This window comes from Buteo buteo, chromosome 3 (assembly GCF_964188355.1).
Source record: "Buteo buteo chromosome 3, bButBut1.hap1.1, whole genome shotgun sequence".
In the NCBI taxonomy this organism is placed as follows: Eukaryota; Metazoa; Chordata; class Aves; order Accipitriformes; family Accipitridae; genus Buteo; species Buteo buteo.
The window spans coordinates 27,244,117-27,271,881 of record NC_134173.1 but is presented as its reverse complement, the minus strand read 5'-3'; the positions used below and the strand labels follow the sequence as shown (position 1 = coordinate 27,271,881).

At 39.9% G+C, this 27,765-nt stretch overlaps 1 protein-coding gene across 15 annotated transcripts in view; it reads left to right on the top strand.

Annotated features, from left to right (window-relative positions):
* The window catches only part of SLC35D4 (solute carrier family 35 member D4), a 104,775-nt gene that overhangs the window by 7,118 nt on the left and 69,892 nt on the right, over positions 1–27,765 (top strand). For 11 of the 15 annotated variants that reach the window (XM_075023133.1, XM_075023130.1, XM_075023139.1 and 8 more), the window contains exons 4-13: positions 2,999–3,080; positions 6,289–6,366; positions 7,752–7,777; positions 9,217–9,268; positions 10,434–10,482; positions 12,513–12,558; positions 13,553–13,588; positions 20,717–20,751; positions 22,025–22,094; positions 24,871–24,964. In XM_075023133.1, the coding sequence (XP_074879234.1) occupies positions 2,999–3,080; positions 6,289–6,366; positions 7,752–7,777; positions 9,217–9,268; positions 10,434–10,482; positions 12,513–12,558; positions 13,553–13,588; positions 20,717–20,751; positions 22,025–22,094; positions 24,871–24,964 (568 nt within the window). Of the gene's footprint in view, positions 1–2,998; positions 3,081–6,288; positions 6,367–7,751; positions 7,778–9,216; positions 9,269–10,433; positions 10,483–12,512; positions 12,559–13,552; positions 13,589–20,716; positions 20,752–22,024; positions 22,095–24,870; positions 24,965–25,713; positions 27,341–27,765 lie in introns of those variants that run through there. The other 4 variants (XM_075023132.1, XM_075023125.1, XM_075023135.1 and 1 more) reach the window with 3 other exon arrangements.

The following is a 27,765-nucleotide window of genomic DNA, read 5'->3' as shown; positions in this document are numbered from 1 at the left end:
ATCATTTTTCCCAGCCTGGAAAAGATATTTTCGTTTTTTCAAGACTTGGACGACATTAAAGAAAATACTGAACAAGAACCATTTTCTGTTGTTGAAGAGGATGTTTTTATCTGAAAAAAGTTTTGGTGAAAAATTAGTTCGTGTTTTGACTTCAGGCCACTAGATGTCAGCACACGATAGGAAAAGTGATTATATCTTCAGAAACCTCTTTATTAGTTTAGCTAATGCAAAATGCCTTTTCTAGGATAGACCTAATGAAATTACCAGAATTAATTTACATGTTTTGGCTATAATTCAACCAACCACCTAAGTATGAGTTTAAATCTGTCTTTCTTCAGAAGAACTAGGCACATGCTTTAATGCTTTGCTGAGCTGGACTTGTAGCATGTATCTCCTATATTAAAAAACAACCAACCAACCAACTCCCCAACAAACAAACATAATGTCTCAAAGCTTCTGTCTACCACTTCCTCTCAAGCTCTTTCCCCCTCCAAAGGTGAAGACATTTCCCCCCCTCTTACAGAATATTGGTCTCTGAATCTATCTGGGCTTGTTTGGGGTTTTTTTTGGTGTATGTGTAGGATACTTAAGAATACCACATCCAGTCCCCAGTCTTGTCATGCTTCAAATAATAAACTGCTACTCATTTGTTTGTTTATTTCCACAAAGTTTCAGTATTTCTGTCATGTGGACTGATCTTATATGCTTTCTGAGCCAGTTCAGGTTATCCCAAAGTGTCTCAGCAAAATAATTTTATTACATAGAGATCATCACCCTTTGTCTAAAGTCAGGAATACTAGCTCCACAATGAAGACCAAATAAAAATGTATTTCTTAGAGTAATTTGTCTTAGATTTTTGGGGATATCCTGCTTTTCATCTGCTTCCCCCCAGTATTCCCAGCTGTCACCACCATCGTTGCTTCTAAAGGGTGAATGGTGACTGTTTGCAAAATCTGTATCCAAAGCAAGGGCCCTGTGGAGTGCAGAGGAATATGTGTAGCACCTGCATAATGCTTCCAGTGCTGTGATCTGCCACCCAGCTTCTGCCTAACCTCGGTAGGCACATAAGTCCTCTGTGTTCTAGTTGGCATTTCTTGTAGTGCTGAATTTTCCCCGCAGCTAAGCAGCAGCTCAGAGCCTTGCTTAAACCAAAGCTCCAAAGCGTGGTTTAGGGGAAGCTACCCATTGACTTGAGTGGGCTTTGGAACTAGCCCTACAACCACGAGCTCATCAGTTTTTTTATGTCACTGAGCTTTCCAGGTTTGCATGTATATCACTGTATTGCCAACATAAGAAGCTACTAATTGGTACAAGACAGATTGTTGGTGCTGACACGTTACATCAAATATCCATGCATTCTTTTTCAGTCCTGAAATTCCCACTTGGCAGCATAAAATTCTACCCATACATCATGGAAAAAGCATCTGAAGTCCTTTTCCATTGTACTTCACAGTATTGCATTGGAGGTGAAGATATATTTGGGATTCCTAGAATTTAGTGGTGGGGAACATGAAAGAGCATTATGTTCTAAATGAAAATTCAGTTTCCATCATGTGTTCCTTTGATCTTTCCAGCCCTCCTTTCTTTTATTTCCTCCTCCTTTCTTCCATTTGTGGCAGTTCCAATAGGGTGGGGGTATTTTTGTTGGTGTCTGATGTGAACTTGTTGGTAATGAGGTATGACAGTTTTAGATCCTGGTCTTGGTAAAATTCCAGTTGAAGTCAATAACCTTAAAAGGAACAGTGTTTTTATAAAAAATGGTGGTGACTACCCCCAAAAACCAGAGCAAATATTTATGCCAGTGAAAAGATCTAAAGATTTTTCTATTTTAGTTACCCTAGGTTTTTGATCAAGTATCTTAGGAAATTATGTATAAAAAAAAAGAAACATGATGTTTAGGTTTTTTTCCTTGTCTGTGTTTACATGAATCTTTAAGCATGTTTTATCTTCATTCAGACTGTTCTGATTTCATCATTTAGAGGTCTGTTTTTCTTGTGTTCCATGAAATATGGTAGTGTAGTGGTACCTATAATTACTTTTTAACTCTTACATACTAGTTGGAAGTGTAATCCAAATTAAGGAACTACAAGCAGTTTGGTTTCATTTTGAGAACCAGCATTATTCACTGACATTTTCTTGAATTTAGTTCAAAGCTTGGGAAGAGTGAATGGGGGTAGCAGTGTCTTCAGTCCTGGGAAGCCTTTGGATCAGGCCTTTAGATCACTGCTACTCCTTTCTTCCCTTGCTCAAAATCTTACGTTATTGTCTCTGAAATTTACCACCTACCGATCCCTTTTTCCCCTTAAGTACCAAGATCAAAAAGGAAAAGTGTGAATTCTGAAGCCCCTTCTCAGAATTGAAACCTGACCCTACTGCAATAACCATAGCTAAAAAAATATCAGATCAATCTGTGATGATTTCATTCCTCCATTAGTTGTCACACTGCCTCTAGGAGTTTGGCTTAGTCAAAGGAATATCATTAGGAAATCTCAAGAGACAGGCTCCCACAGAGAAAATCTGATCTTTAGGAAGAATCTCTTTGTAAATCTGGCTGAGAAATGAATGTGTGGGTGGGCAAGTGTATTTGTACATAGTGAAAATGTGTGCTGTCTGTGCAAGTACACCATTTTATGCCTTTATTTGTCAGTTTTTCTTCCTTTTACAGTGCATCAAGGAAATTAGTTGAAATTTCTCTCCCTTAAAACCAATAGGAGTAATTGCTATGAAATAAACAACTTTGCAGGGAGAGGAGCCAGGGAAAGAGTAAAAGAAAGAAAATATATCTGCAGATATCTCCTATCTGGGATCAGATGAAGTGATTAATTTCTGTCTCAGATTTCTTTACTACGTGGAAGGAATACTGAACAATGAATTTAATATGCACACCTTTGAAATATATGTACATATATACATGTTATTATATTCCTTGCAGGCAACTGTTGCTGACTGTATGTAAACAGAATGTGGTGAAGTAATGGGGTTTTAATTGTTTTCACAGGTCTGAAATCCTGTCATGGCTTCCTGCTTCAGTACTGTTTGTTGGCATTATTTATGCTGGCTCTAGGGCACTGTCTAGATTGGTAAGAAACACACAAGTAGAAGTCAGTTCTTTATTACCTCTACTTTATGAACAAAGAACGTTCCCTTCATACAAGGTGTTTAATGCTGTTCCTGGGTTGGGGGGAAAGAAGGGAGGAGGGGTTTAAATAATACATACATTGTTAATGGTGCTAGAGCAGCAGTCCAATCCTATGAAGTGTAGAGTAGTATCAAAAAGCACTTCTGTGACAGTCCAAAGCACTCAGCATCCCTCCAGAGTACTCAGTGTTTTGCAGAATAGATCTTCAGTGGTCTAAGTTGTGCAAGTAGGGAAGAAGCTGAAGCAGATACTAGCTGTAACTTTGCAGAAGGGGGAATGGGGCTGTGGAATCTGTGGGAAATCCTTCCAGGAAAACAGTGAAGACCATTTCAGTGAGAGGCTTTTGATGCTTTACAGGATTTGAAAAAATAAATTGAAAGTTGGAAAGAGATTATGGGAAGGGTTAGATTAATCAGTTTTATCATCCATTTGAATCATAGTAACCTACCAAATGTTTAGAGGATATCAAATCTGCTGTCCTTGAAGTTGAATGCTTTTTACTTAAATGATACAGTTTTAAAAAAAAAAAAAAAAGGAGTGACATGACTGCTGTTAGGCAGTCTGCAAGGCCAGATTCTGCCCTAGTTCCCTTCTGCATTTTGTCAATGCATCTTAACCTAATTCCAGAGCCAGCTCGCTCCTGCCAGCTCCTAAGCCCCAAGAAGGATCAAAAGGGAATTTTTGACAAGATTCTGCTTGTAGTGATCCCTTGAACATCCCGGTGGAGAGGTAGGGCAGAAAGGGACAGAAGGTCTCTGTTCTCACAAACAAGGCTGGGGGCCTCATCTTGGACCCAACTGACCTTTGCAAAGCAGAGGCCTGTGCTCAGAAGCCCCATGCCTCCAGATTAGCTCTGTCTCAGGGTGATTGCATTTACTTCCTCTTGGTTCTTTGTCAAAGCAAGTTCTGTTGGGCTTCCCTGGTGTAAACTGAGCAAAGATCCCTAAGGAGAGGCCTGCCTGGAAACAGCAATAAAGCCTTGGCAGCAGCGTGTTTTCTGCCTGCTTACCTGAGAGGTGGACTAGGTATGAAAGACATCCTCTTTGCTATTTCTTCTTACTTCCTAGTCATCCTGTAAGTTACCTTGTTTCCCTCCTGTCCCTGCTCTGGTCGTTCAAGAATGAGATGCACTGGAGTGGTAGAGGGGCTGTGAATGGTTTTGATTTGTATCCCAAACCTTTCTTAAGGAGCATCTCCCATTTCTGAATGGCTTTTTGTTGTATATGAATGGGGATTTAGAGGTCTGATTCTGTGGCCATTTTAGGAGGAGAGACAAAAGGACGAGTAGCGTTAGGCCATAGTTGCTGTGTAATGCCTTGTACTGGGGCTAAATTCAATCCTACATAGAAGTTTTACTTACAATAACTTTGCGTACAACAATTTTATGACACAGTGAGAAGGAAAATGGACTCTTCCAAACTCGCACCTGAATTGGCTTATCTCAGCAGTGTATTTGAATTAAGTGGGTTTATTCCTAAAGCAGAAATTACATGCACTTTTTTGATCAAAGCCAGGGAGACCCATTTTCAAACACTCCTGTATACTGGCAGGGCTACAATCTTAATATCTGTTTGTGCCTCACCCTAGAGGTGCTGGCAGTCTCCCCCGCCCAGGAGTTCAGGGCTGGAACTGGAGGAGGACTGCTTAGCTCTGGACTGTGATACATTAACAGAAGTATGCAGAGCTGCGAGGGGAGGTTTGTACAGAGTCTATTCACCCTGCCTGCCCAACCAGTAAACCTTTCTTTTCGTAAGCATTAAGCCCACTCACAAATTTAAGAAATACATCAAAGACAATAGACATATGGAGAAGGTTAACTGGGCTAGGCAAACTGGAGCCATTGTTGGCTCCAAAACACATTTGGAAGAGCCAAAAGCAGGCGGGAGGAAAGAAAAACCCAATAAATTGGCTTCACAAAAGGAAGAATGTAAATTCTGCTGTCAACTTTCCTTGTGTATAGTTATTTCTTGTATTTCCTATTACTGTGTCAGGCTCAGGATGCTTATGTTAGATACTTACGGTTTTATGTTCTCAGTTGTCGAGGAACAGGGTTGAGAATTGGTTTTCAGAATTGGTGAAGCTGAGACTGACAACTTCATGCCAGTTGTGTTTGTGTGATTTTCATTCCTTGCTAATTTAGAGGTGTTAAAAGTTATCTTGGTGTAACTGTTGTGTTTATGGATCCACCCAAGTTGTCATTATGACTTAAAATGTTTAATTAGCGATGCTTATCCAGCTTTATGGGAATGAAAAGAAAAATCCAGAAAATAAAGATTTCTGAATACAAAGTAAACTTTAAGAGATATTTGCTGCTTATATCACCTGACATTTAAAAGACATGGACATCACTGAGAAATTAACTCATTCTCTACTCATGTGATTTAAATACTATACACAAGTGGGGAAATACTGCTTCCTAAAACTGCCTTAGTCTTTAGATTATCTTAATCGGAGCAGAGAATTGCTTCTGTTTCAACTGTCTTAGAGACCATGGATCTGATTTGGAGGAAGTACTATGAACCACTAATTCTGGTTGGGTTTGCCTGGGGCAATGGGTGTTTGATTCATTATTGTTATCATTGGGGTTTGTTTCTTAATGATTTCATGTTGGGATGGTGTCCAGATACCTCAGTGGGTATAATTTCAACATCACTTGTGTATGAACTTCTACATTTCTACCCTACTTTTGGGCAGCTCTTCCTAACAGTAACTGAAAGCAATCACCTAAAATCATCTTGGCTATAATGCTGTTGCTAGGAGTCACACTGTATTCTTAGTACCAGTAGACAGAGATGGGAAAACTAATGAGAACTGTTTATTGTGGAGGCTGCAGATATTTGAACAGAAAGGCAAAACTAGAGGCAGAAACCTGGAGTAAATCTCACTGAGGTAGCTGTGTACAAACAAACTGACTGCGCACTCAACAGTGGGAGAAGAAGCAAGCAGAGTCTACAATTAAAGATGCCTGTGCCATGTAATAGTGACTGGAATGGGTCTAAGTCCCTTTTAGGAGATGTGGCATGGGTTTACGCTTAGAAAACAAAACCAAACCACAAATGTGGGACAGCTGTCCCTAAGATGAGTGCCCCTTCCTATGTATGTCATTGTTCGGGGTTGATTTGGGCATTTTTGTTCTCTCCCAATGGCAGCCAATCCCGGTGTTCCTCACTGTTCACAACGCGGCAGAAGTTATAACCTGTGGGTTCCAGAAGTTTGTGCAGAAAGAGGTAATCGATATGTTAATTAATACATTCAAGATACCTCCTGCCCTATAATTGCCCTATAACAAGACACCTACTTTCTTTTAATATGGGCATTAGTGCCATGTGCTTTTTTAGTCTTGCTGTGATAGCTAGTCATTAATGAGACCCAGAGAGAGCTTTGCTGTTGACAAGTACCTATATTGATGTTTTCTTTTGCTCTTTTCCCCTTTAGTTGATGAAACACTGCAAATGTGTATTGACAGTTTTATCTGCATTTTTAAGACTGGCTGGGTCCTGCTTGTTTTTTTCCTTCTGAAAATTAATATCGCCTCTCTCTCACGCCCCACATAAGAATCTCATTGTTTGAGCTGAGAGGGAGGAGGACTGGGTCCTTAGATCTAACCAGTATAATATATCTAGTATTTGATGTATTGTATGATTATCGACAGATCACATCTCCACATGAAATGCAGGAAAAAGTGCATTTTTTTATTTGTTTTGAATGCTTGAGAATCTGTCCCAAGACCTATTAAAGTCAGGAGAGTAATTCCTGCTCCCTTTAGTAAGATCTGGGTTTGTTTCTCACAAACTGCATTGGGGATCCTTCTTTTTAGGCTATGAAATGCTTTTCTAATTGACCAGAGAGCTGCTGTGTGAGGTAACACTGGGAAATTGTTCATCACAAAGTCGTTTCTACAGTGGCCCCTGGCTTGCTGTCAAGGGATCTTCCATTCACTACCTCTGTTGTGTATATAGAAGACAAATAAATGGCCCATGTTTGCTACTCCTAACAAACTGAAGAGGTCACTGAGATTATGCCTAAGGGACATAGCAGTGTGTACCATGGCATGTCCCTGTGGTATTGTCCTCTGATCAGTGTCCCTGTCAAAGTGTTTCATATTTTCCTTCTAGCTCACGTTTATGTCTCTTCTCTTTGAAAACAAAAGCACTATGGACAAGAACAATGCAAACACAGGTCTTGCTGGAAAGCTTCAGGAGAATAATTTTGGACCAAAGGATTGGGAAACGCTCATGAGTTTACACCAAGACTGTTTTGGCTGCACCTAATTAATGAAGAATACTTAATATAGTTTTGGTATAGTTCAAGTTAAGTTTGAGGACCAGGTATAGAGTTCGTGTCTGGTTTTGGGTTTACCTGCTGGCAAGTAATCTGAAAATAAAAATCAAGTTGAAGTAGGCTAATCTGTAGTCCTGGTTCTTTTTTTCAAACTAAATTTGCTAAGCAGTGCTCAAACATAATGGGCTGTTTAATGTTGCTCACTGGATTTTTAATGTGTTTGGTGCAGTAAGATCAGCTGTCATCACTTTCCTGTTTTTGGAAGGGGAAAGCACTATTTCACTATTTTTATTTCTAAATTTAAATTTTTTTAATCATTCTTTTTTTACAGCAGACCTCTCATCTGAAAGTCTGTAGGTAAGCTTTTAAAACTGCTCAGATTCAGATTCAGACTTGTTATGACTCCAGCTTCTGTATTTGGTTCAGATAATGGCACACCAAAACAATGAAGAATGTAAGGCACATTCCCGTGGGCGGTGAGCCTAAATTGCAACATAGAAGTAATTAAATATTTTTAAAATGTATTTTCTTTTATTTTTTTAACAGTTGCTTAAATAGATACATTTTTTTCCTCTGTATAAAAATAAAAAAGCCAGAAGGCCAGTCTTCTGAATAACAAAGCAGTGCTTGTAAGTATGTTTTTGGAAAGGAGATAGAAATCAGGTTTGAAGTTCCAGTGGTTAATCTTAAACAGTAAGAGAAAGATAATTAATGTGATAGAAAATAGCTAAAAATGCCTTTCCTAAGAAAGAAAAGGTGAATGATATCCAGTTCTGCTAGAATTGTTCATATTAAGCTACACAACCTACCAACCCTTGTTGGCCCTAGTTGTTTAGGCTTCAAAAAGGAGATAGAAAGGGACAAACAGAAGTCAGCCAGTCATGTGTTAAAAGTTTCATTCTTCCCCACCATCGCCTTGCAGAACACATATTTGCTGTCTTCCACATTCTGTAATCTTTTAGGTGTACTTAGAGTAGGTAATGTTGGGTTATTATTTAGTGTACTTAGAGGCACCATTTTCCTAAGTTCTTCCTGTTTTTTTCTATTATCTGACTTACTGTGGCCTTATTTTCACCACTGAATTATTGTCAAGGATACCAGGTTTTTTATCATCTTTATTCTGTCTTTTCCTATGCCCCTAGAGAGTGAGAAAGTAAGCTGCAAAAGCAAATGGTAGTTATTATTAATAGTGACAGAAATTCTGTCCACAGAAATTCCACATCAGTGTATTCAGTGTAGCCTGTAGAAATACTGACTCAGCCACAGGTTAAGAATTTATTTAGTCCAAGCCAGTGGACTAGGGGGTGACTTGTGCTGTCCTTAAGCCATTTTTAGTGTAATACCACTCACTCCCACTTTGCTGTGTGTTCTGGAGTTACACCATAACTTTTAATGGAGTCACCTTTGCTGGAATTGTTGTAACAGGCAATTCACCTTAATGATAGGACTTTTTGGTAGCCATTCAAAGCCAGAAATTGATTGATTTTGGCTTTCTGAAGCAGCCTAGGGAAGCCAGATGGCAAGTGAAGAATAATATTCCCTACCAAAAAACTTGTTTTCATCACTGCTGAGATATTTTGTGCTGCTTCTCTTCTCATACAACTTCGCTGTGTATGACTTACAAAGAATGTATGATGTAAAACTTAATTTTGGTGGCAGAAATTACTTCTAAAATATGGAATAAAAATTAAACAAAAGAAATGTCAGTGTAAAATTGAGTGGAATTGCCTATACTTTGCTGAGAGTACAAATCCAGCTTAAGAGCTTTTGGTCTTGTTTGGTTCTTTTCTCCACAGTGTGCTGTTCCTCCTGGTAGCAGCAGTGTGCCTTCCTTTATGTGACACACAGGTGAGCTCTGCTTTGTAAAGCAGCTCTAGTTAGACCTTGATGTTTGACACCTTGTTGACATATGAGGGATGCAGCTTTTACTTGCAAGCTAGGGTGGGATTCCTGTGAAGGAATTGTAAATGCTGCCTATTGCTGTGTTGTAGTCTTGCTGGTTTTAATGCATGTGCATCATGGTAAAACCTCTGAGCAGTGCGGACATACAGCTCTTTGGTGAAGGTGGTGGCTGGAGAAACCACAGTTTAACTTCTTACAGGGCTTAGAGCAAATCACTTAGGTTTGAATTAACTGCATGTACTTTCAGGAAGTTCCTAAGTTAGCTTTGTAATCACTTGACATGCTTTCTGTAGCTACTGGAGAAATGAGGTACCTCAAGAAAGTGCTCAGTCCAGCAAAGATCTATTCCTTGGAGGTGCTTTTCTCTTTTGGAGACTTAGGAAGGCCTCTTCCTTGTTTTAGATACTTTAGGTAATATCTGAAGTCAGGTGGGATGAATCTGTGAACTTGTCTGGATGCATCTGATTAAATGTAGCCATCAGAAATGTTCCACCTGTGCTGGCTCCCTTCATAGTCCGTTGTGCAGAGCAGGAACTTGTGGTGTATAATTCACCTCCCCTGAAAGCAGACATCTAAAATGTGCCAGGTGAATTCCTCTCAAAAATGTTTATTTTTCCCCATTGATTGTGAAGAGAGCCTACCTTGCTCAGACACAGATGTCTGTTTAAAGCACTCTTTTGGATACTCTGTGGTTAGTTGGAGCCTTGGGGAGAGAGACTGCTTAGCTGCTGCTGGGGCTGAGAGGGGAAAGGAGACAAGACAAAAACCTTAGTGATGTTCCTCTGATCCTCTTGCCCCTCCCTGACTGCCAATACAAGACTAAACAGACTGGGGTCCATATGCTCAGATTGTTTTAAATGGTGTACATATCTGAAAGAAATAGAGCTACTCTTGCCAAGACTAGCTGAGAGCCTGAGTAGCTGGCATATGCCAGGTCTCTAAGTGGGACAGGAAAAACTTCGGTCTTCCTAGTCTTCTTCAGCTGTCTTCTCTTTCTTTGTAGCATAGCTCCCACTCGCTGTACTTGCTTTGTGAAGCTAACTTCAGAGAAATAGTGATACGTATGTTTACATGAACGTGCTTTTATTTATGTAGATGTTCTTTATTGCAGTTTGATCCAAACGGTTATTTATGGGCTCTAATTCACTTGATCTGTGTTGGTAAGTAATTTTCTTTTGGAAAAAAAATTAGGAAGAGTAAATGTGTTGGAGAAATCAGCTTTATTATGAAGTTACTGGTATTTAAGGTTCTTGATTTAAGAAACACTTAGAATGAAGAATCTCAGTAAACATAAGAAAGTGCATTGCTTTTATAGCTTTTACATTGAAAACTACAACAGAATAAACTAGATATTGCAGTCAGTTAACAGTGGATGAGAAAATGGACATACAATTTTAATTGACACTAAGCTTTTCTGGGAGTTTCTGATGGTTGCCTACTAAGAGACACTTCTTTCTGAGGGGAGCAGAAACATAAAAAAACCCAAGCAATAACTTGTAGTTGGAGCTTTATTGCACACACTGATTTTATTTAAAAACTGACAAAAAATATTATATTCTAAAATATCATGGAATATGCTCCCAGAGGAATGATGTAGAAATGGTGGGGTTTTTTATGCAGTCATATGCATTTTTAAAAAATTTTAACCATGAGTTGCATAACCTGTCAGGTTTTCTTTTGTCTTTTTCAGACTAAACATTGATTTGGATAAATCATAACTCTTTCCTGAAAAGCTAGAAACAGTTAGACCCAGAAAATCTGAAGAAAACAAGAGTAGTAATTTTTAACTAGGAGATTTGTGTCTTTTGGAGCATTAGGCTAGATAATAAGGGACTTGTATTTGGTTCTTAGCTGTCCTATAGACTTAGTGAGTGACTCATTCATGTGTTAAGTCTTGTCGGCAAATTAGCATGATTCCTTCTTTATTTTGTCTATTCATACTGTAAAATTTTCAGGGCAGAGGTAATGTGTTTATATGCATTTGTGTCTAGGGAGGTCTAGAGATCACATTCTAAAATGTTGTTAACATACAAATAAGAAATAGTATAATTATTTTTTTTCCTTTAGGAAATGTTATATGGTAAACATTTGCTTATTTAGATAAAACAAAAAGCTAAGGATTTTTCACTTCAAATACTTGTTTGCTGTAATGAGTGATGTTATTGCTTTCTCAAAGCCAAGAGGTCTCATTTGTAAAGCAGTGCTAGGCCATGGAGGTGGAAAACTGCTTAGAGAGTCTTCAGGAGGCCTCTTCTGTGTTCTTGAAACATGTAGGAAGTGCCAACATAATGTTTATGCTCCAACTATAGCTCCTTTCCATTTGTCTTGGTTTTGAGAGAAAGTTGTTGATACAAACGGTTGAGATTTTTTTTGTGTAATTAGATTTCTTATCAGCTGACACAGAATAAAGATGCTGTAAGAAAGGACAAACAGATGAACTAACATAACACAGGGTTATTCAAGACAGAGCATTAGAGAAAGGACATGTGTTCTAGCCTTCAGCTTGTCTAATGGAGGCAGAATCGAGGACTCCTATTACATAGTGTTCTACTGGATTTGCTTTTCATGTTCTGGTTTTCTTTGTGAATCAAAAAAACCCCAAAGCCTTGAAGAAGGGGTCTGAAAAAATACAGCCTGAAGCTGTATTGTTCCTCCCATGAGTGCTTAAAGCTTTTCCCTGAATAGAAATGGGAGCTAACCAAGAGGTGGGTAGGTCAAGAATGTAAAGAACCTGGATGCCATAGAGCTGAGAGAACTCTAAACAGGAAAGATGGCTCAGAGCCAACAGCTGTAGGGGTCTACATGGATGAAGTCATCATAGAAGTTACCCAGAAAATGGGGTGGGCTGAAGAACCCATTCTGAGATGCTTTTCTTTACATATTTACACACACATGTACACACACACACTCACACACACTCCTTTGCAGCTAACCGTGAGCTAGTTGTCTCTTTTACAGAAGGAGTAGCAGAAACAAATAGCATGACAGTACTCTGAGATGATAACACTTTTGAAAACCATTAATTTGAAGTGATAGGTTCATTTTACTCATGGTTTAGATGTCCTTTGTGCCGTGTTGCTAAACTGTAATTCAGAGGGGTTCCACGTCTGCTGGTACCATGGCCAAACAAGCCGTTGTTTGTCAGAATGATTGCATGTTATGGCAGTGACACATGTCATTTCAATTACAGGGGCTTACAAAGTATTTCACAAGTTATGGAAACCTAGCTCTTTAAGGTAATGTGTTTTCATATTCTTTTAAAAAGAAAAAGATTGCTATCAAAGAGGGTTAGAGACACTTCTGTGTAGCAGTCAGGTAAACTGTAGGGATCTCTACATTATCAGCATGGGCTGGGCCACTCTTGCTTAATCGTTAATGACTTTTCTTGCAAGAGAAGCCTTATTTATTGTTGATAACAATAGCATGTGGTTATTGATAGTTATACTGCTAACTCAAACACTGAATTAGTTTTAAACAGTGTATTATCAAAGGGTGATGACTCAGTCCTGGAAACAGAACCCCTAATTACAGGCATAGGCATTAAGAGGAAATGTTAGTTTGTGTTAGTCTTGAAAGCTTCATGGTTTGAATCTGTCAGTATCTCCCTTTGCGACACAGTCTCAGAAGTGTTTAGCAGCTGGTGACTTGCCACAGGACTGGAATGGCTGAGTACCTTAAAAACCTTGAAACCTTCCGCTAATCCCATGTGCGTGTTAGAACTTCAGCCAGACAATAGTTGTTTTGAAAGCAGGTGGCTTACATGTTCACAGTGTCCATAATATGCTGTTGTCTGTAAGGATGGAGGTGGATATGTTGCCACTGCATATTATGTATATGTACATAATACATGAGTGTATAGAATATGGATATGGTCATTTATTTCAAAACCATTTTCCATCTCTATTTAAAGGGTCTAAATTTTAGTCAGTCTCACTTTTATCTTCACTTTAAATGAGACTCCCACTGACATAGTAACAACAGAAATAATGTGTAAATTAATATGCTGATTAATGTATTGATAATATTGTAATAGTAATAGATTGTGGTTCGAATGTATATAATTATAATATAATGTTAGTATTACCTAATTATAACATTGTGTCACGTATTATATAATACTAATATTATGTAATATTACAGTGTTATAATACTACTTAATATACTGATCTTTTATACCAAACGAACTGCATTACTAAAAGAAGACCTTTTTTTCTTTCCCTCCTCTCCCAGTGATCTGGACCAACAGTACATCAACTATGTATTCAGGTAAAATGAATAAGCCTTTGATACACCATAGCTGGCTTTATGTGGTATATGTTTTCATTTTCAACCATGGCTTGTTTAGGAAACCCATAGCTACCACTACTTAAATGTATTTATTTAGCAGGACTTTCACTGGAAGAACAGTGCTAAGCTGAATGGCTTAGCAGCTGAATTTTTTGGGCTCTGGTTATAGGTGGACATGCCAATATACACCTGGGGAGGTAACGAGGTGTTAATTATGAATATTTTAATCACCGTATGCACAAGTGATATATCATTTCCAGAAATAATATTTACAGAGTAACTCCCTGGCAATACCCCACTTCAGAAAATAAAAGTTGTACAAAATTGCCAGAAGGGGAGGTAGTGATTACAAAAGTACAATGTGCAAAGCACGTGAGCAGTAACTGATTAGTGGGATTGAGTAATTGAGACCTTCAGTTGTTTTTCTGATTTGGAGATATAAAAGTGGGTTGTTATTTTGTAGTTAGTGAAAGAGCCCGAGTCACTGATGAGACTCCCCTGTGGTTTTTTTATTATTAAAAAAAAAACCAACCCCCAAAACCAGTCCTTTCCTTAAAGAGCCATATAAGCCAGAACATTCGGTATGCATGGCTTCCGCTAGATTAGAGACTTTACTAGATCCTCCTCCATCCATAATCACATCTTGTATATGTTGACCTCTTTTCTTGGAATGGTAGCTAAAGTTGTATGGGAACACTATGGAGTACAGGTACTAAGTTCTAAGAAAGGATGGTCAAAAGGAATGAAAGGGAGCAGAAGTTAGGAAAAAGCATAACAAAAGTGAAGTTGTGTTTGTCCATTTGGTTAGAGGGATGTGTGCTCTGGTCTGACCACATTAAGATACTTGATAGGAACACATCAGGGACTCCAGTGTAGGACAGTTACTTAACTTCAATTCCCATTTATCTTGTGAGCATCATCAACATGATAATACTGTGTATCTCTTTCTATCTTAGTTCAATCAAATCTCCTGTTTCCATAAATAAGTAATGCAGGCCTCTGATTTTGCATTTGTATGATTCCAGTGTCTATTTACCAGGGTCCCATGTATTGACAATATCTGAATATCAGTTTGCTTGAAGTTGGCTCTTGTTTAAGCAAATTGTTTTCCAACTACAATGAAGTGCAAAGGAAATCAATTTTACTCAAAGAAGGTAGTTGTGTTTATTGAAACTGTTTTGAAGAATTAGTCATGGAACTTGCAGATAGGCTGCTGAGTGCAGAAATAACCCATGAAGTCTTGAATGAGCTGTAGCTATTTGTCTGTGTTGAAGGGAGAGTCATGAAACAAGCTGTAAAATCAATTGATTTTTCATTTGGCACCTGCCTGACTATGGCTCTCAGTTGTAATGTTAATTGAAAACTACATCTGGGCCTGAACCTTTAAATTCAGATTTTGGATGAAGGTCTTAATTTTGCAGTTTTGATTGACAAGTCAGAGCTGGGTTCCTGCTCTGTTAGTTGATGGTATCCTTTGAAGTCTATGAAGTTGTGTCCAGCAGAGAGCAGGAATTCCACATTACATGGAAACTATGATTATTGATTTAGAGGCTTTTGAAAGGGAGAAACTTTTGCTAAGGAACTGTGAGGTGCAGTGGTATGTATTTTAAAACTGTTCTTTAAAAAAAAAAAAGACCAAAACAAAACAACAATGGAATTGTGCAAATTGGAAGATGGCTTTTTTTAGCATCTGCTTATAAGCAAAAAAGTGTTATCAAAGCTTGCAAAGATTTTCACCATTAAGGGGCTGAAAGGTCAGTGTAGCTTGTGAGATGATGGTGCAAAACAATTGCTGGAAAACAGGTGGCTTAGAGGAGGTAGAAGACTGGATGCATATTTGTTTGGCTTGGGTCTGTGGATATCTGTATGTCTGTGTATCTATATATGTATGTATGTATGAATTTCTGTGTGTTAGAGAAGCTCGCAGTCCATAGCATTTGGACCTCAATTTGTCTAGGGAAAACAAACAGTACCATGGACAATGGGATAAGTGACATCTGATTTTTTTTAGAGTTTTGCTTTGTCATGATGTTTGAAAGGGTGTGAAGTTTGGCGGAAGCTCTCTGCTTGTTTGAGACCTCCATGATGTGCTACTGCTGTGAAGGTCCTCCAGTGTCTAATGGGGCTGAAATCTTTCTGCTGCAGAAGGCAGTGGCAGGTTTTGTCTCTTTGTGAGACCTCTGCACATGTAGTTATCTTGGAGATGACTGCCACTTCCCAAGTTTGGATGAAGCTGGTCAGCGTGTTTGAGAGCTATGTAGAACTATGTATGTATGTGTACACACAGCTTTATTGCACAAGCTTAATTTCTGTAGAAAACAGTCAAAAGTATTTTTAAATCACACTGAGTAGAGGGCATTTTACTCTGAACATTCTCTGAATGAGTGCTAACTCTTCATGGGCAGTTCTGGGTCAGAATTATTGTAAACATGTGCTTATCTCTGACAGAGGGTGCCCAGAACTACATTTTGTGATTTAGCAGGCCTTAAGGTATATGCTGCTTCCTCTACTTGAGGCTTCTTGAGGACTGTTTCAGCCATGACAGGATCCCAGTTCCATCTCCAGAACAGGACAATCTAATGTGTACCAGTGGTCTTGTCTGTAGAAAATTATTCTATGATTTATGAAGCAACTTGCTAGTGTGGTATCAGTGCAACTTTATCCTCTTCACACTATTATCAATAGGACTTTATAGCTCCTTATTTCTAACCTAGATCAGACAGCTGACATGTGGCTCTGTGAGGAAAAGAAAGCAGCTGTGTGGGCACAGAGAGATAGTGTTTAGAATCGTAGGATCATTTAGGTTGGAAAAGACCCTTAAGATCATTGCATCCAGCCACAAACCTAACACTACCAAGCCCACCACTGAACCATGTGCCTAAGCACCATGTGACTAAGCCCCTTCCCTGGGCAGCCTGTTCCAGTGCTTGATAACCCTTTTGGTGAAGAAATTTTTCCTAATATGTAGGAAAATATAGGAAAGTGTATAGGTTTGTTACAATAGAGGCTGTTCAAAGTGTTTCTGTTTGGTACGAAAGCACAGTTGTACTCTGAGTGTAGAGACTGTCTGGATAGAGCAGATTAAAAGTTCTGCCGCAAGCTACTGGATGTTAGAATGTACCAATATGTTAGATTAAAAGTATATATATTTAGATTAAAAAGAAATATTTACTCTATTGGCTCTGTTGGATACTTCCAGAGGTGTGACTGAAATTAGCAAAGTCTCCTAACATATGCTGTCCCTACATGCCATGCACTGTTTCTTGTTTTAAATCTGGAACAGTTCGGGAGGGGAGAACATCTTAAAAAAATGTACATGAACAGGAACTTTCCAGAACCAAACAGATCTGAAGAAATATTTGCTGATGTTGAAAGTGTGGCGTTATTCTCACTTCATCACTTACAGCATGATTATTCAATGGCTTTTTAAAAGGGACCCAGATAAGGAACAACTGTAGGAGGGAAAGCAGAGTTGTGCTGTGCAGAGAAGGGAGGGGTGATGTTGCTTCTGAGCGCCCAGCCCCATCCTGTTCATCCATCTCCCTTGCGTATAAGCATGTGGGGCAGGGAGGGGGAGGAAGAGAAGAGGGGAAATGTACTTCCAAGAACCTCCCTCTAATCCTCCAGTCTTCTTCCCACCACCTTTTTTTACTGCAGTATTGTATTTCCCTGCACTCCAACTTCTGCATTAGTGTTCTACTTCTTAGTGGTTTTTCCAGTAATCTTGCATTTTCTTTTATTCCTTTCCAGTCCCCCACTTTTTACCAAGGAGGGAGCCAGATTTCTGCCCCCTAGCTAGCTGGCAAGGGGTAGTGTGAGGGAGGTAGTAGTAATGTCTACCTGGCATGTTGAGGGATACATAACATGTCTTAGAAGTGGGTCGCAGCTCATTTTAGGCTTTCTCCTATGCTGAGGCAGGTCGAGATATGTTACTTCTTGTGGAGAACCTGGAAGAAAGTTTCAGTACGTCGCAGTGTCTGTAACTGTCTGATATTCATTCACAAAGGCATGCCAGATAGCCTAGCAGTCACTAGTGAGGAGAAAACAAAGACTTATAGCGGGAGAGTTTCAAATGGTGAATAAATGTCACTGACAACAGTGTGAGGTAAAGGCTCTACTCTATGCAGCTAAACTACATGTGGCTTCTGGAATAGCTGCTAATCTGTCACTTTTGTGAATTAAAAAAGCTGCAGTAGATTTTCTGCAATAAGGAAAGGGCAGCTTTACAGGCATAAATTGCTGTTCTTGCTGACAAAACCTCTTTTTAGCCAGAAAGAAAACCACGGGTGACCTAGGCCTCAGTATTGAGTACAGAGATAAAAAAGAGGAGCAGAGAAATCCAGCACAGGGATTTTGTTTTTCCTGCAGCCTCATGTCCAGGCTGTCCTGCTGGAAACCTCTGAATCCCTAATCTGGTTTTACAACATCATTGTGTCTTTTCTACTGATGTTCTGTTCTGAGCAGAGTTACAGTACAGCTTTAATGCCATCTAACCCATTTGCCTTAACCTGCCCCGCACTTCACAAAGGTTTTGTTTTCCTCCTATGTTTTCTTTGGATTGAGGCCTGGGATGTCTGGTAGGGTTATCAATTCCTCTTGGTTGCAGAAGGAAGTTTCTTTCTGAGTATTTCCCAATCTCACTGTTTTTTTTTTTGTTTAAAAATTAATAATGCAAAAAGCAAAAGTGGAGAAACATGACTTAGTCATAATTCTCATCACTGTTGATACAGTTTCACTTGCCCTGCCAGTCTCCTGTTTTCTATGTTATTCAGTCAAAAGCAATAGGCCTTTGCTTCCTTTTCTCTCTTTACCAGGAAACTGAGGAATTGGGCCTGTTTATTGTGAATTCCTCTTGGCATCCCATGTGGGGAGGAGGGGTGGGGGGAATTGCCTACTGTAAGTGATCTGCTTTGCCTTGTTTAATATCTTTGTGACAAGATATTTTAAAAACATATATAAATATTGACAACGTGAACATACTGTATAAGCTGATGCCTTTCAAAGACTTTGTATAAGATGTTAAGCCTAAAACACCTGCCTGCCTGTCACTCGTGAACTGTTTCCTCCTTCAGCCTGTTGTCTTCCATGGCTGATTTCAGCGTCAAGCTTCTCCCCAGGGCTTCCCTGGCCATGGGATTTCCATGCTCTTTGCAGTTCCCTTTGCTACTGGCATTTCTGCGAATGACACTGGGATTCACCAAAGCATGCCAAGGGCAGGCCACCAGTGCAGTAGCCTGGTCACGTAGAGAGCTGGGACCAGCTGAGAGCAAGCAGGCTTGGAAACGGTGGCTGTGTTAATGCTGGAAAAGGGTTTTGGCCTGGTATAAGCACCATGTTGATGATACTGTACTGCTCCGGGTACTGGAGGTAGCTCATTTACAGTAAGTTCAGTTTTCTAGCCGTCACCGTGTGTGTTGGGAACCACTTCCAGCTCTTTCTCTGCCTTAACTTTTCATTGTGCAGGCTTCCATTCCTCAGCTGGCTGGATTGGCACTTTACTGCCATTACTGGGCTTAGCGAACTGTAAGAATCACTGGTAATTAGCTAGGGAAAATTGCCTAGCTTTAGCATTCTTAACATTAATGTCTTTTTACCTTTGTAAGTGCAGTGTTTGCTGCTTATCAAGCAGCAACCTCTCCAGATGCTCTTTTCTCCTTCTCCATCTTGTCCTTTGTGATTGTCATGGACCTATGTTGTTGGTAATTAGAGGAAGCTGTAGCTCTGCTTTGGAAATGTGCATGCTTCTCCCATCTTAAAGCGTGCCAGAATATGTTTCTGTAGCCTTCTAACCTTGGAAACAACATGGAATGAAAAAATTTGGAAAAAAATCAGAAATTTACCAGAAGAATCAGTAGCACTGAAAAAGGCTCTGTACAGCCTATACCGCAAACTCAGAGGATGAAGTCTTTGTAGGACCTCAGAAGTCTTAAGTGATACTCCAGGTAAAGAACTGGTCACAGCTGATTTTTCACTGATACCTTTCTGAAAAGCGTGCATCATTTGGGCTAGTGCTTGGTTTTATTTTCATGGTTTTTTTTTAAACTTGTTTCATTGCAGCATTTGTCCTTTCTCTAACTGACAGTTTGGCCATGAATGTGCAGTACCTGCACAATCACATGCATAAGACTCTGTGTTTGACTCTTATATGCAATATATGCACATCCCTATAAAGCGGACATTGGTATGCACACAGCTGAAATTAATCCTTGGACAGAAAGACACTCAAGTCTAGACACAAGTACAGTTCTCTGTAGATTCTGTCTCAGTGGTGTCATCAGCTGGCTGAACAGCAGGTCTGTTGAAAAGGACTTGGGAGTAACAGTGAATGCTGAAATCTATATGAGGCAGTAGTGCATGCTCATGGCAAATTAAGGCAAACTATGTATTGGGTTATGTTAGAAGGAATGTGTCTATCAGATCGAGAGAAGTTATTATGAGCATTGCTGAGGCTGCAGCTGGAATATTCAGTTTTGGCCCTCCCCATTCAAGAAAGATACTGAGAAACTGAAGATCTAGCAGAGGGCTACTGACATTGTTAGGGACTTAGAGCACATGGCATACTGCAAGGAGAGTTTGAAGGAGCTACTCTTGTTGAGAGTGGCAAAGTGGAGACCAAGGTGTAACCTAACAACTGCCTACACCTTCTTGAAAGGGAGTTGCAAAGATGACAGAGCCAAACTCTTCTAAGGAGTGGCAGATGGTATAAAATGGAACAACAGCCATAAATTGCAGCTTTGGTGGTTTAAAGACGGGACATCAGGAAAAACTTCTTCACTAGGGTGGCTCTGGGATAAGTTATCTAGAGAGGTATGGAATCTCCATGCTGGGAGGTTTTTGAGACCTGGCTTTTTGAGACAGAACCACAGAGGACATGATCAAATATTGGTGATAGTCCTGCTTCAGGTGAGAGCTTGTATTAGGTGACCCCAGAGATTCCTTCCCAACCAACTTTTTTTTTTTTTTTTTAACTGATACTTGTGCCTCAGTTATTGTACTTAACTGGAATAAGTTTCAGCATGAAAAAACAAACACAAAGCTGTCAATTTATGATGTTCAGGCCATGTCATAAATTCTGTAGTATACAATTAATCTTTTTTTATTTTTTAGTGTGGTGCTGTTGGCTTCTGCATCCCATCCAGCAGGTAAAGTGGATTGAGTTGTTCCTTTTTTAGGTTTCCATATTGCCTTTCCTTTCCATGCATGTTTTTAGAGGCCAAACCCTGTACGATTTTAGCCCTGGAATTCAACAGGAATATGACCAATAGTATGATCTCCTGTAGGAAGAGGAGAGGAGGGTATATAACACTGTGTAATTTCCATGTTATTTACTAATACCTTTCTTTTAGCTGCCCTGTGCAAAGAAGCAGCATGGGACAGACAACAAAGATCAGCTTTTGAGGTGGTGCATGGTACAGAACAAGGCTTCTCTAGGTGAATATGTCCTCTTCAGAGCAGTGTCACAGCAGTCCATATAGAACTGAGTTTCCTTCTCTGCATTGCCCTCAATGCTATGCGGAGATTTAATTTTGTTGCTTTCATAAGATGTATCCCATTGCTTGAGCCCATGGCAGGATTTTAATTAGCAAAAGATCAAAGGCTAAAAATGGAGAAATTGAAAATTTGATGGTGGTTAATATTCCTATCATGCTGGTGTTTTAATAGTTAGAAGGATAAAGATGATCGTCTGTTGCTTTCACTAGGCATTTGCTCAGTCAGAAAAACAAAAGAAGAAGCATTTAAATAAACATAAATTCCCCCTTTTGCCTGTTGGTGCATATTGTGTATATACCATTTCCCTACCAGGATAGACAGATGTGTTAAGCAAAGTAGTCCTGCATTTCAAAAAGTGAAAGATGGAGCTTCCTCCAAATCTGTAGAGCCTGAAGGCCAGAGAACTCCTGGGAATTGTTGCTACCAAGAACAACCAGGGCCCGGGTTCCTAGAAATGCAAGTACTTGAGAGCTCTACTCGGATCTGGGAGAACTTTTTTAAACCTCTCAACTTGCTCTGTGTGACAGAGTTCAAATGCCAGAGGGGGAAGCAGGCAACATATGTCTGTGGTTCCTGTTGCTTCAGTAGGAACTACCACGAGCTCTGTAATAAAAGTGGATATGATGCATGTCTATCCACTGGCAACTGTTGCTTAAACAGGATCTTTATACTAGCAAAGAATACTCTTATGTATCACTTTCCCCTTTTTCAACCAAAGGCGGGAACTGGCTAGAAGCAAGGTCAGAGAGAAATCATTAAACACACTAGAAATGTGGAAAGCATCATAAATGAGAAGTCAGCCAGCTGTAAAGGCTCAAAGGAATGTTAAACTAGTAATGTTCATATAATTGCTGTTCCCCTGCTTGTAACAGTGGGTAATTTCCCCCCCCTGTGTACCACTGAGTATATTGCTTTGTCCCTCAGGTGATCTCTTCAGTGCCTTGGACTTTCCATTCCTGTACTTCTACAGGTTTCATAGCAGCTGCTGTGCCAGGTAACCTTTCTATAACAGGACATGTGAATGTTTTCAAAATAAGAGATCCTGTTGACTCTCAGTTACCTCAGTTAAAAAGTTTGGAACATGCAAAACCTTAGTTATACTAGTTTCTGCTGGCATAAGCCAGTAAAACTGCAGATAATATATATCTGTGCATATGTCTGGGTATGCATTTGAAGGCCTGAGATTCAAATGTGCTGGAAGTGTATGTGTTTATTTGAGTGAGTGCATTCTGATCAGGAAAGTTCCCAGTCACCAGTAAAATAATTTTTACCTAACGTAGCAAAGCTTTGATAAATAGCATCTCTCAAATGCTTCTCAAGTGGATTAGCCCTTGTAAAACTTGCTGTTTGCAATGATTACGAAGCATTAGTCTTCAGCAGTATATGGATGTACATGGATTTATTTGCCTGTACATCTTGTTATTTGGCAGAATGCTTTTTTTGGGTAAAAGGGAAAAGCTTTAACAAGTGTTCCTTTATTTTGAGTAGCAGAAGTTCACTGCCCAATAGTGTCATACTCACAGGGCAACGTAAATATGTTTCCTATAGGTCTTAATTATCTCAAAAAAAAAAAAAGTTATTCCTGTCTTTCCCCTCCAGTCTTTTGCCAAATTGCCTATTTTCTTTTTAGAGGGGAAAAAATATTTTCCTGCTAACTGATGGCAAAAATATTTCCTGACTGTTAGGTATTTTCTTACTTGTATCTGGATTTTCCATTAAAAGGGGATATTAAAAATGATTGTTAAATAATTTCCCTATGTACACAGTTTCTTGGTACGAAAGTAGCTTTTTTCAAGGGTGGACTATCCACACTATGAGTAACTTGCAGTTAGGTATTAATGAATAAGTTGTTCCATGCTAGGTAGGTAAAATCTATTTCTTCTTGAAGGCAAGGTCTAACTGCAGGCATTAATGGATATCTGTCTAGCCCAGATATTCTTCTCTTTCACTTCATTAGAATTTTACCACTGTTGTAGCTTCCCACTTCTGTTTCCATTGCCCCAGCTTCAGTACGTGTGTAGTAGATAGCACTATACGCTACAGCAATTGGAAAGGAATAGTTAGGTGGAGAAACAAGCATCTCAGTTGCTCTCCTACATCTTGTAGTCTAGTGTCTTTGTAGACATAAAGGATTTGGAGGAAAACCTATTCAAGGTAAAGTAAGGGTAACTGATGCAGCTAAATCTGCAACCTGTGCAGAATGTCTGAAGCATTAGTAGTAAGGTCCAAAGTGCTCCATTTATTTAATGAAATAAATTGGTGTTAATTGTGACATCAATATTTCAGGTATTACAATTAGCTGTTTCACTTTTTATATCTGAATTACACTAAACAGTTTCAAATCACTCTGACTAAAAGTCCTTCTCAGCAGGGCAGAAGATGTGGAAACAAACTTAAGGCAGCTACTGGACTTTCAAAAGTTTGGGCAATGCTGCTTCACTGAACTCACTGACTTCTGAGAGTGGAATGCTTTACTGTTCAGCACTTCATCCTCTGCAACAAGGAGCTGAGCTTGAGCCTATCTTTTATCATCAAAGCAGCATCTGCTTTCTTGGCTCCAGACACAGTGGATAGTCCTTTGGGGTCTCATATTAAGGCTCAGTGTGAGAAACCGTAGTACCTCCTACTCCTGGGCAGTTATCTTACCCTACTGTTTGGTGTATCAAAAACACCTGTACTGACATGTGGCTGAGGCACAACTTTGCCACATGTACTGAGCAGGGAACAGCACTTGGCTGAGGTGCTGGAGTCCAGCATGGAACTTCTGACGTGGGGAGCTGCCATCTTCCACCCTTCCTGCTATTGCAGAGAGGTGACCAACTGCATTGCATCACTATCCAGAACAGCATACCCTCTTCAAATACCAAGGCACTTTTTGCCTCACCTACTATATGCTGTGTTGATCCTATCTCCTTTCCACGCAGCTTGCCACAGTACTTTGTAATCTCTTACACCTCTCAACCAGCCACACAGTAATTTGTGCCTTACATATTTTGAAGTCCTTTTCTATTCCCTGCTTGCTGGTTTACACTATTTCACTGGTTCACAACCAGTAGGTTGTAAGTATGTCACAAGTGAAACAAAATCCAGAGCCAAAGCTTGTAAGCTCTGTGAGGTCCAGCTAGATGTGGAACAGAGTTTCCTTAAGAGTAGTCTTGGCTACGGAAACATTGGGGACTACTGTCCTATATGACTTAAGAATCAAAATTCCCTTAATCGTCAGCAGAGAGCTTTGGAGTATTCTGTTCCCAGCACTACTGAGTCATCTGTCTATTTGTTATACAGTAGAGATGTATTTCACTTCCTAATTGGAATTTAGGCTTCATGAAGTTTAAACAGCTTGAAAGCTTCAGGCAGAAACTTTCCAGTGGTTATTTTTTCAGTTCAAGGCTCTGTGGAGGTTGAAGTGAGTTGCTTGCCAAACACATGTGGCTCCTGTTGAAATTAGCATTGCCTTTATTCAGAGCCATTTGAATGCCTGAAGTTAATATTTCACCTCATGTTTCCAATAATCTCTACTTTTCTGATTATGCAAGTGCATTAGAGACCAGCCATAAGAGCGCCAGACTTACTTTACTCAGACTGTAGTCACTGACTGAACAAAACCCGAGATGTACTGGACATAATGTAAGCTCTTTGTCCACCAGCTTTCTTTCTCCAAATGGGATTAACACTGCAGTTTTGCATTAGGAAAACCAAGATGCCTGTAAGAGGTTGCTTAGTTGAAATTAAGAGACTTTTTATTAACGAGCTTTCCCCATTCCTTGCAGTGGACTGTTGGGATTCTTTCTGATGTTGCACACAGTGAAGCTAAAAAGCAGCACAACCTCAGGGCAATATGCAGCATGGAGTTTCCTTGCAAAGGTAAGAGAAAGACTGTCACAGGAACACAGTGAATCTGTGCTTCTCCCAGGAGAACTGAGGAATTTCTGCATCTCTCTAGTTTCCCTTGCTATTCCTATTTGACTCTCCTAGGGCCTGTCTGTGCAACCTGCATGTAGAGTTGAGGCAACAAATATCAGGTACATAATAAGCCAGGATTGTTAGCTGAGATGAAATACTGTATATAGACTGAGTTTAATGGAACTAAGCTGATTATTGCAGCTAAGGATTTGGCCTACTGAATCCCAGTAATACAAATCTATACTTTAAGGTGTTTTGGAGAAGAATACTCCTTCTGAGTGTGTGTGCACCAGCCGTTGTCTTCCCTGAGCCAAGAGTTAAAACTAGTTCCCTGAAGTTCAGCACCAGAACTCCCACTGTTACCGTTGCAGGGGAGAGCAGTGGATGTCATTTGCCTTGACATTAACAAGGCTTTTGACAGTATCTCCAACCATGTTCTTATATCCAATAGACTGTTACAGTCTGGATGGGCAGACAGTTAGATGGGTAAAAAAATGGTTGGATGATCAGGCTCAGAAGGTAGAGGTTAACGATTCCTGCTCTAATTGAAGGCTTGTGACAACTGGAGTAGCACAGGGGTCTGTCTTGGGACCCATCCTGTTCAACATCTTTGTTGAATACTCAGAGGTGATGGAGTGTACTCACATTTGCAAAGGATGCCAAACTGGGAGGACCAGTCAATAATGCTGAAGGGCAGTGTTGCGTTCCAGAGGGACCTGGACAGGCTGGAGGAATGGGCCAACAGAAATCTTGGAAAAGTCAACAAGGACAGATGTGAAGCCCTGCACATGGGAAGGAAGAGCCCCTGACAATAATAGAGGCTGTGGAAAAGGACCTGGGGATTTTGGTAGAGAGCAAGCTGAACATGAGCCAGCAGTCTGCCCTGGCAGCTAAGAAGGCCAAAAGCATCCTGGGTTGTACTAACAGTAGCACAGGCAGTAAATTAATGGAAATGATCGCACCCTTTACTCAGCACTTGTTAGACCAGGGAACCTCGGTTTAGGCACCTCAATACAGGGAAGGCATTGATAAATGGGAGCGAGTTTGGCAGAGGGCTGCCAAGAAAGTCAGGGGGCTGGAGCACTTGCCTTGTGAGGAACAGCTGCTGGACCTGTCTCGTTCAGCCTCAAAGAGAGACAACTTTGGGAGCACCTAACTAACAGCAGCCACACAGTAGCTGTGGAGAAATTATCAAGATGACAGATCCAGGCTATTGACAGTGGTGCATGGTGGGGGATGTGTAAGACAACACGTGTAAGTTGAAACAAGAGAAGTTCAGATTGGGTATAAGGAAACATTTTTCACCCGGAGGACAAGTCAGGCAGGGGCACAGGTTGCCCAGGGAGGCTGTGCAGTCTCTGTCTTTGAAAGTTTTCAAGACCCAACTGGACAAAGCCCTGAGCAACCCGGTCTGACCTCCTAAGGTCCATTTCTGCTGGAATTATCATACGATCTGTGGATCTAGGGTCTGGCTGTACTTGATTTAAGTTATTAACAGCTCATTTGTTAAATTATCAGTGGTAAATGAAGTCAGAAGAGCTTGTCAGACTCCTTTTCCCTGGTTAGATTTTACTTAGTTTCATCAGTCCCAGCTAGGTCATCTGAAAACCACAACCTTCCTATGTGGTTTGTGATCACAGCTTTCCTACTACAGTGAATGAAACTGTCACCTTACCAAAAAAAAAAAGACTTGCATAATACACTTGTTTAGAAACTGTAGTCAAATGAGTCTTTGGTTTTTCTGGGGATAACAAGAAGGGAGTAATATGTCTCATTTTGTGCTTTGCAAGCTGTTCCGCACTGTAGAAGTCACATAGAGTTTCTCACCAGTCTGAATTTCTTCCAAACATTCTGACTGTGCATATTTTAGTACCTTAGCTTTCTTCTTGCTCTTTGGTAGCAAGTCAACTGATCTAAAATCCTGCTTTTTTTTTTTTTTTTTTAACATTCTGGGTTGGAGATGGGAATAGCTGGCTTTGCTAATAGGTGTTGTGAATGAGGAGAAATGGTTCTACATGTGGTATTTATGACCTATCTGAAAAAAAATGCAGACAAAGATGTGTTGTGAAATATATTTTAAGCAGATTTGGGTCCTTCCCAGCTGAAGTGGATCAGAGCCACAAAGTCTGGACTGGATCAAAGCTTTCCCAAAGTTCAAGGGTTTCTAGATTTGTGGGGTTTTGGCCAACTCTAGACATAAGTTAGACAAAGTTTGTTCTAGCCACTGTTGTCAATGAAATTACTTGCCTTTATAGCAACTAAAAATTTGTCCCTGTGTCACTGTGATAATTTAATCTGTTCTTCAGCTTTAAAAGTCTGTGTTTGTTAATGTGCATGGTTTAATTATCTTGCTTAGGAAGGGTTTTGTAACAGAGTAAATTAGTCCTTTTCCTGTTGTAGCTTCTAACCAGTGCTCAAATTATATGTCTTGAATTGAGTTCAAAGAGGGGAAGAAGTACTAAGGACATGATATCTGACTGTAGCACTAATAATTTTATCAAAACTTGCAGTTTCCCTGATGTCTTTCACTAGTGTTTTAAAGCTTGCTATAAGAATGATTTTAGGGCTCAGTCATTACCATCTGAGGCACCATGAGGAGCGTGGAAGGACAGCTGCTCCAAATGCTGAAATGCAGCTGATTTTGGGTTAGAAGTCAGTGAATGCTTAAAAAATTTGGGAACACTGTATGTCAGTTTTAGAACAAGGATCAAAAGAGACTGCAGACGCAGATAGGCAGAGAGCAAGAGCTGAAGTGGAGCTTG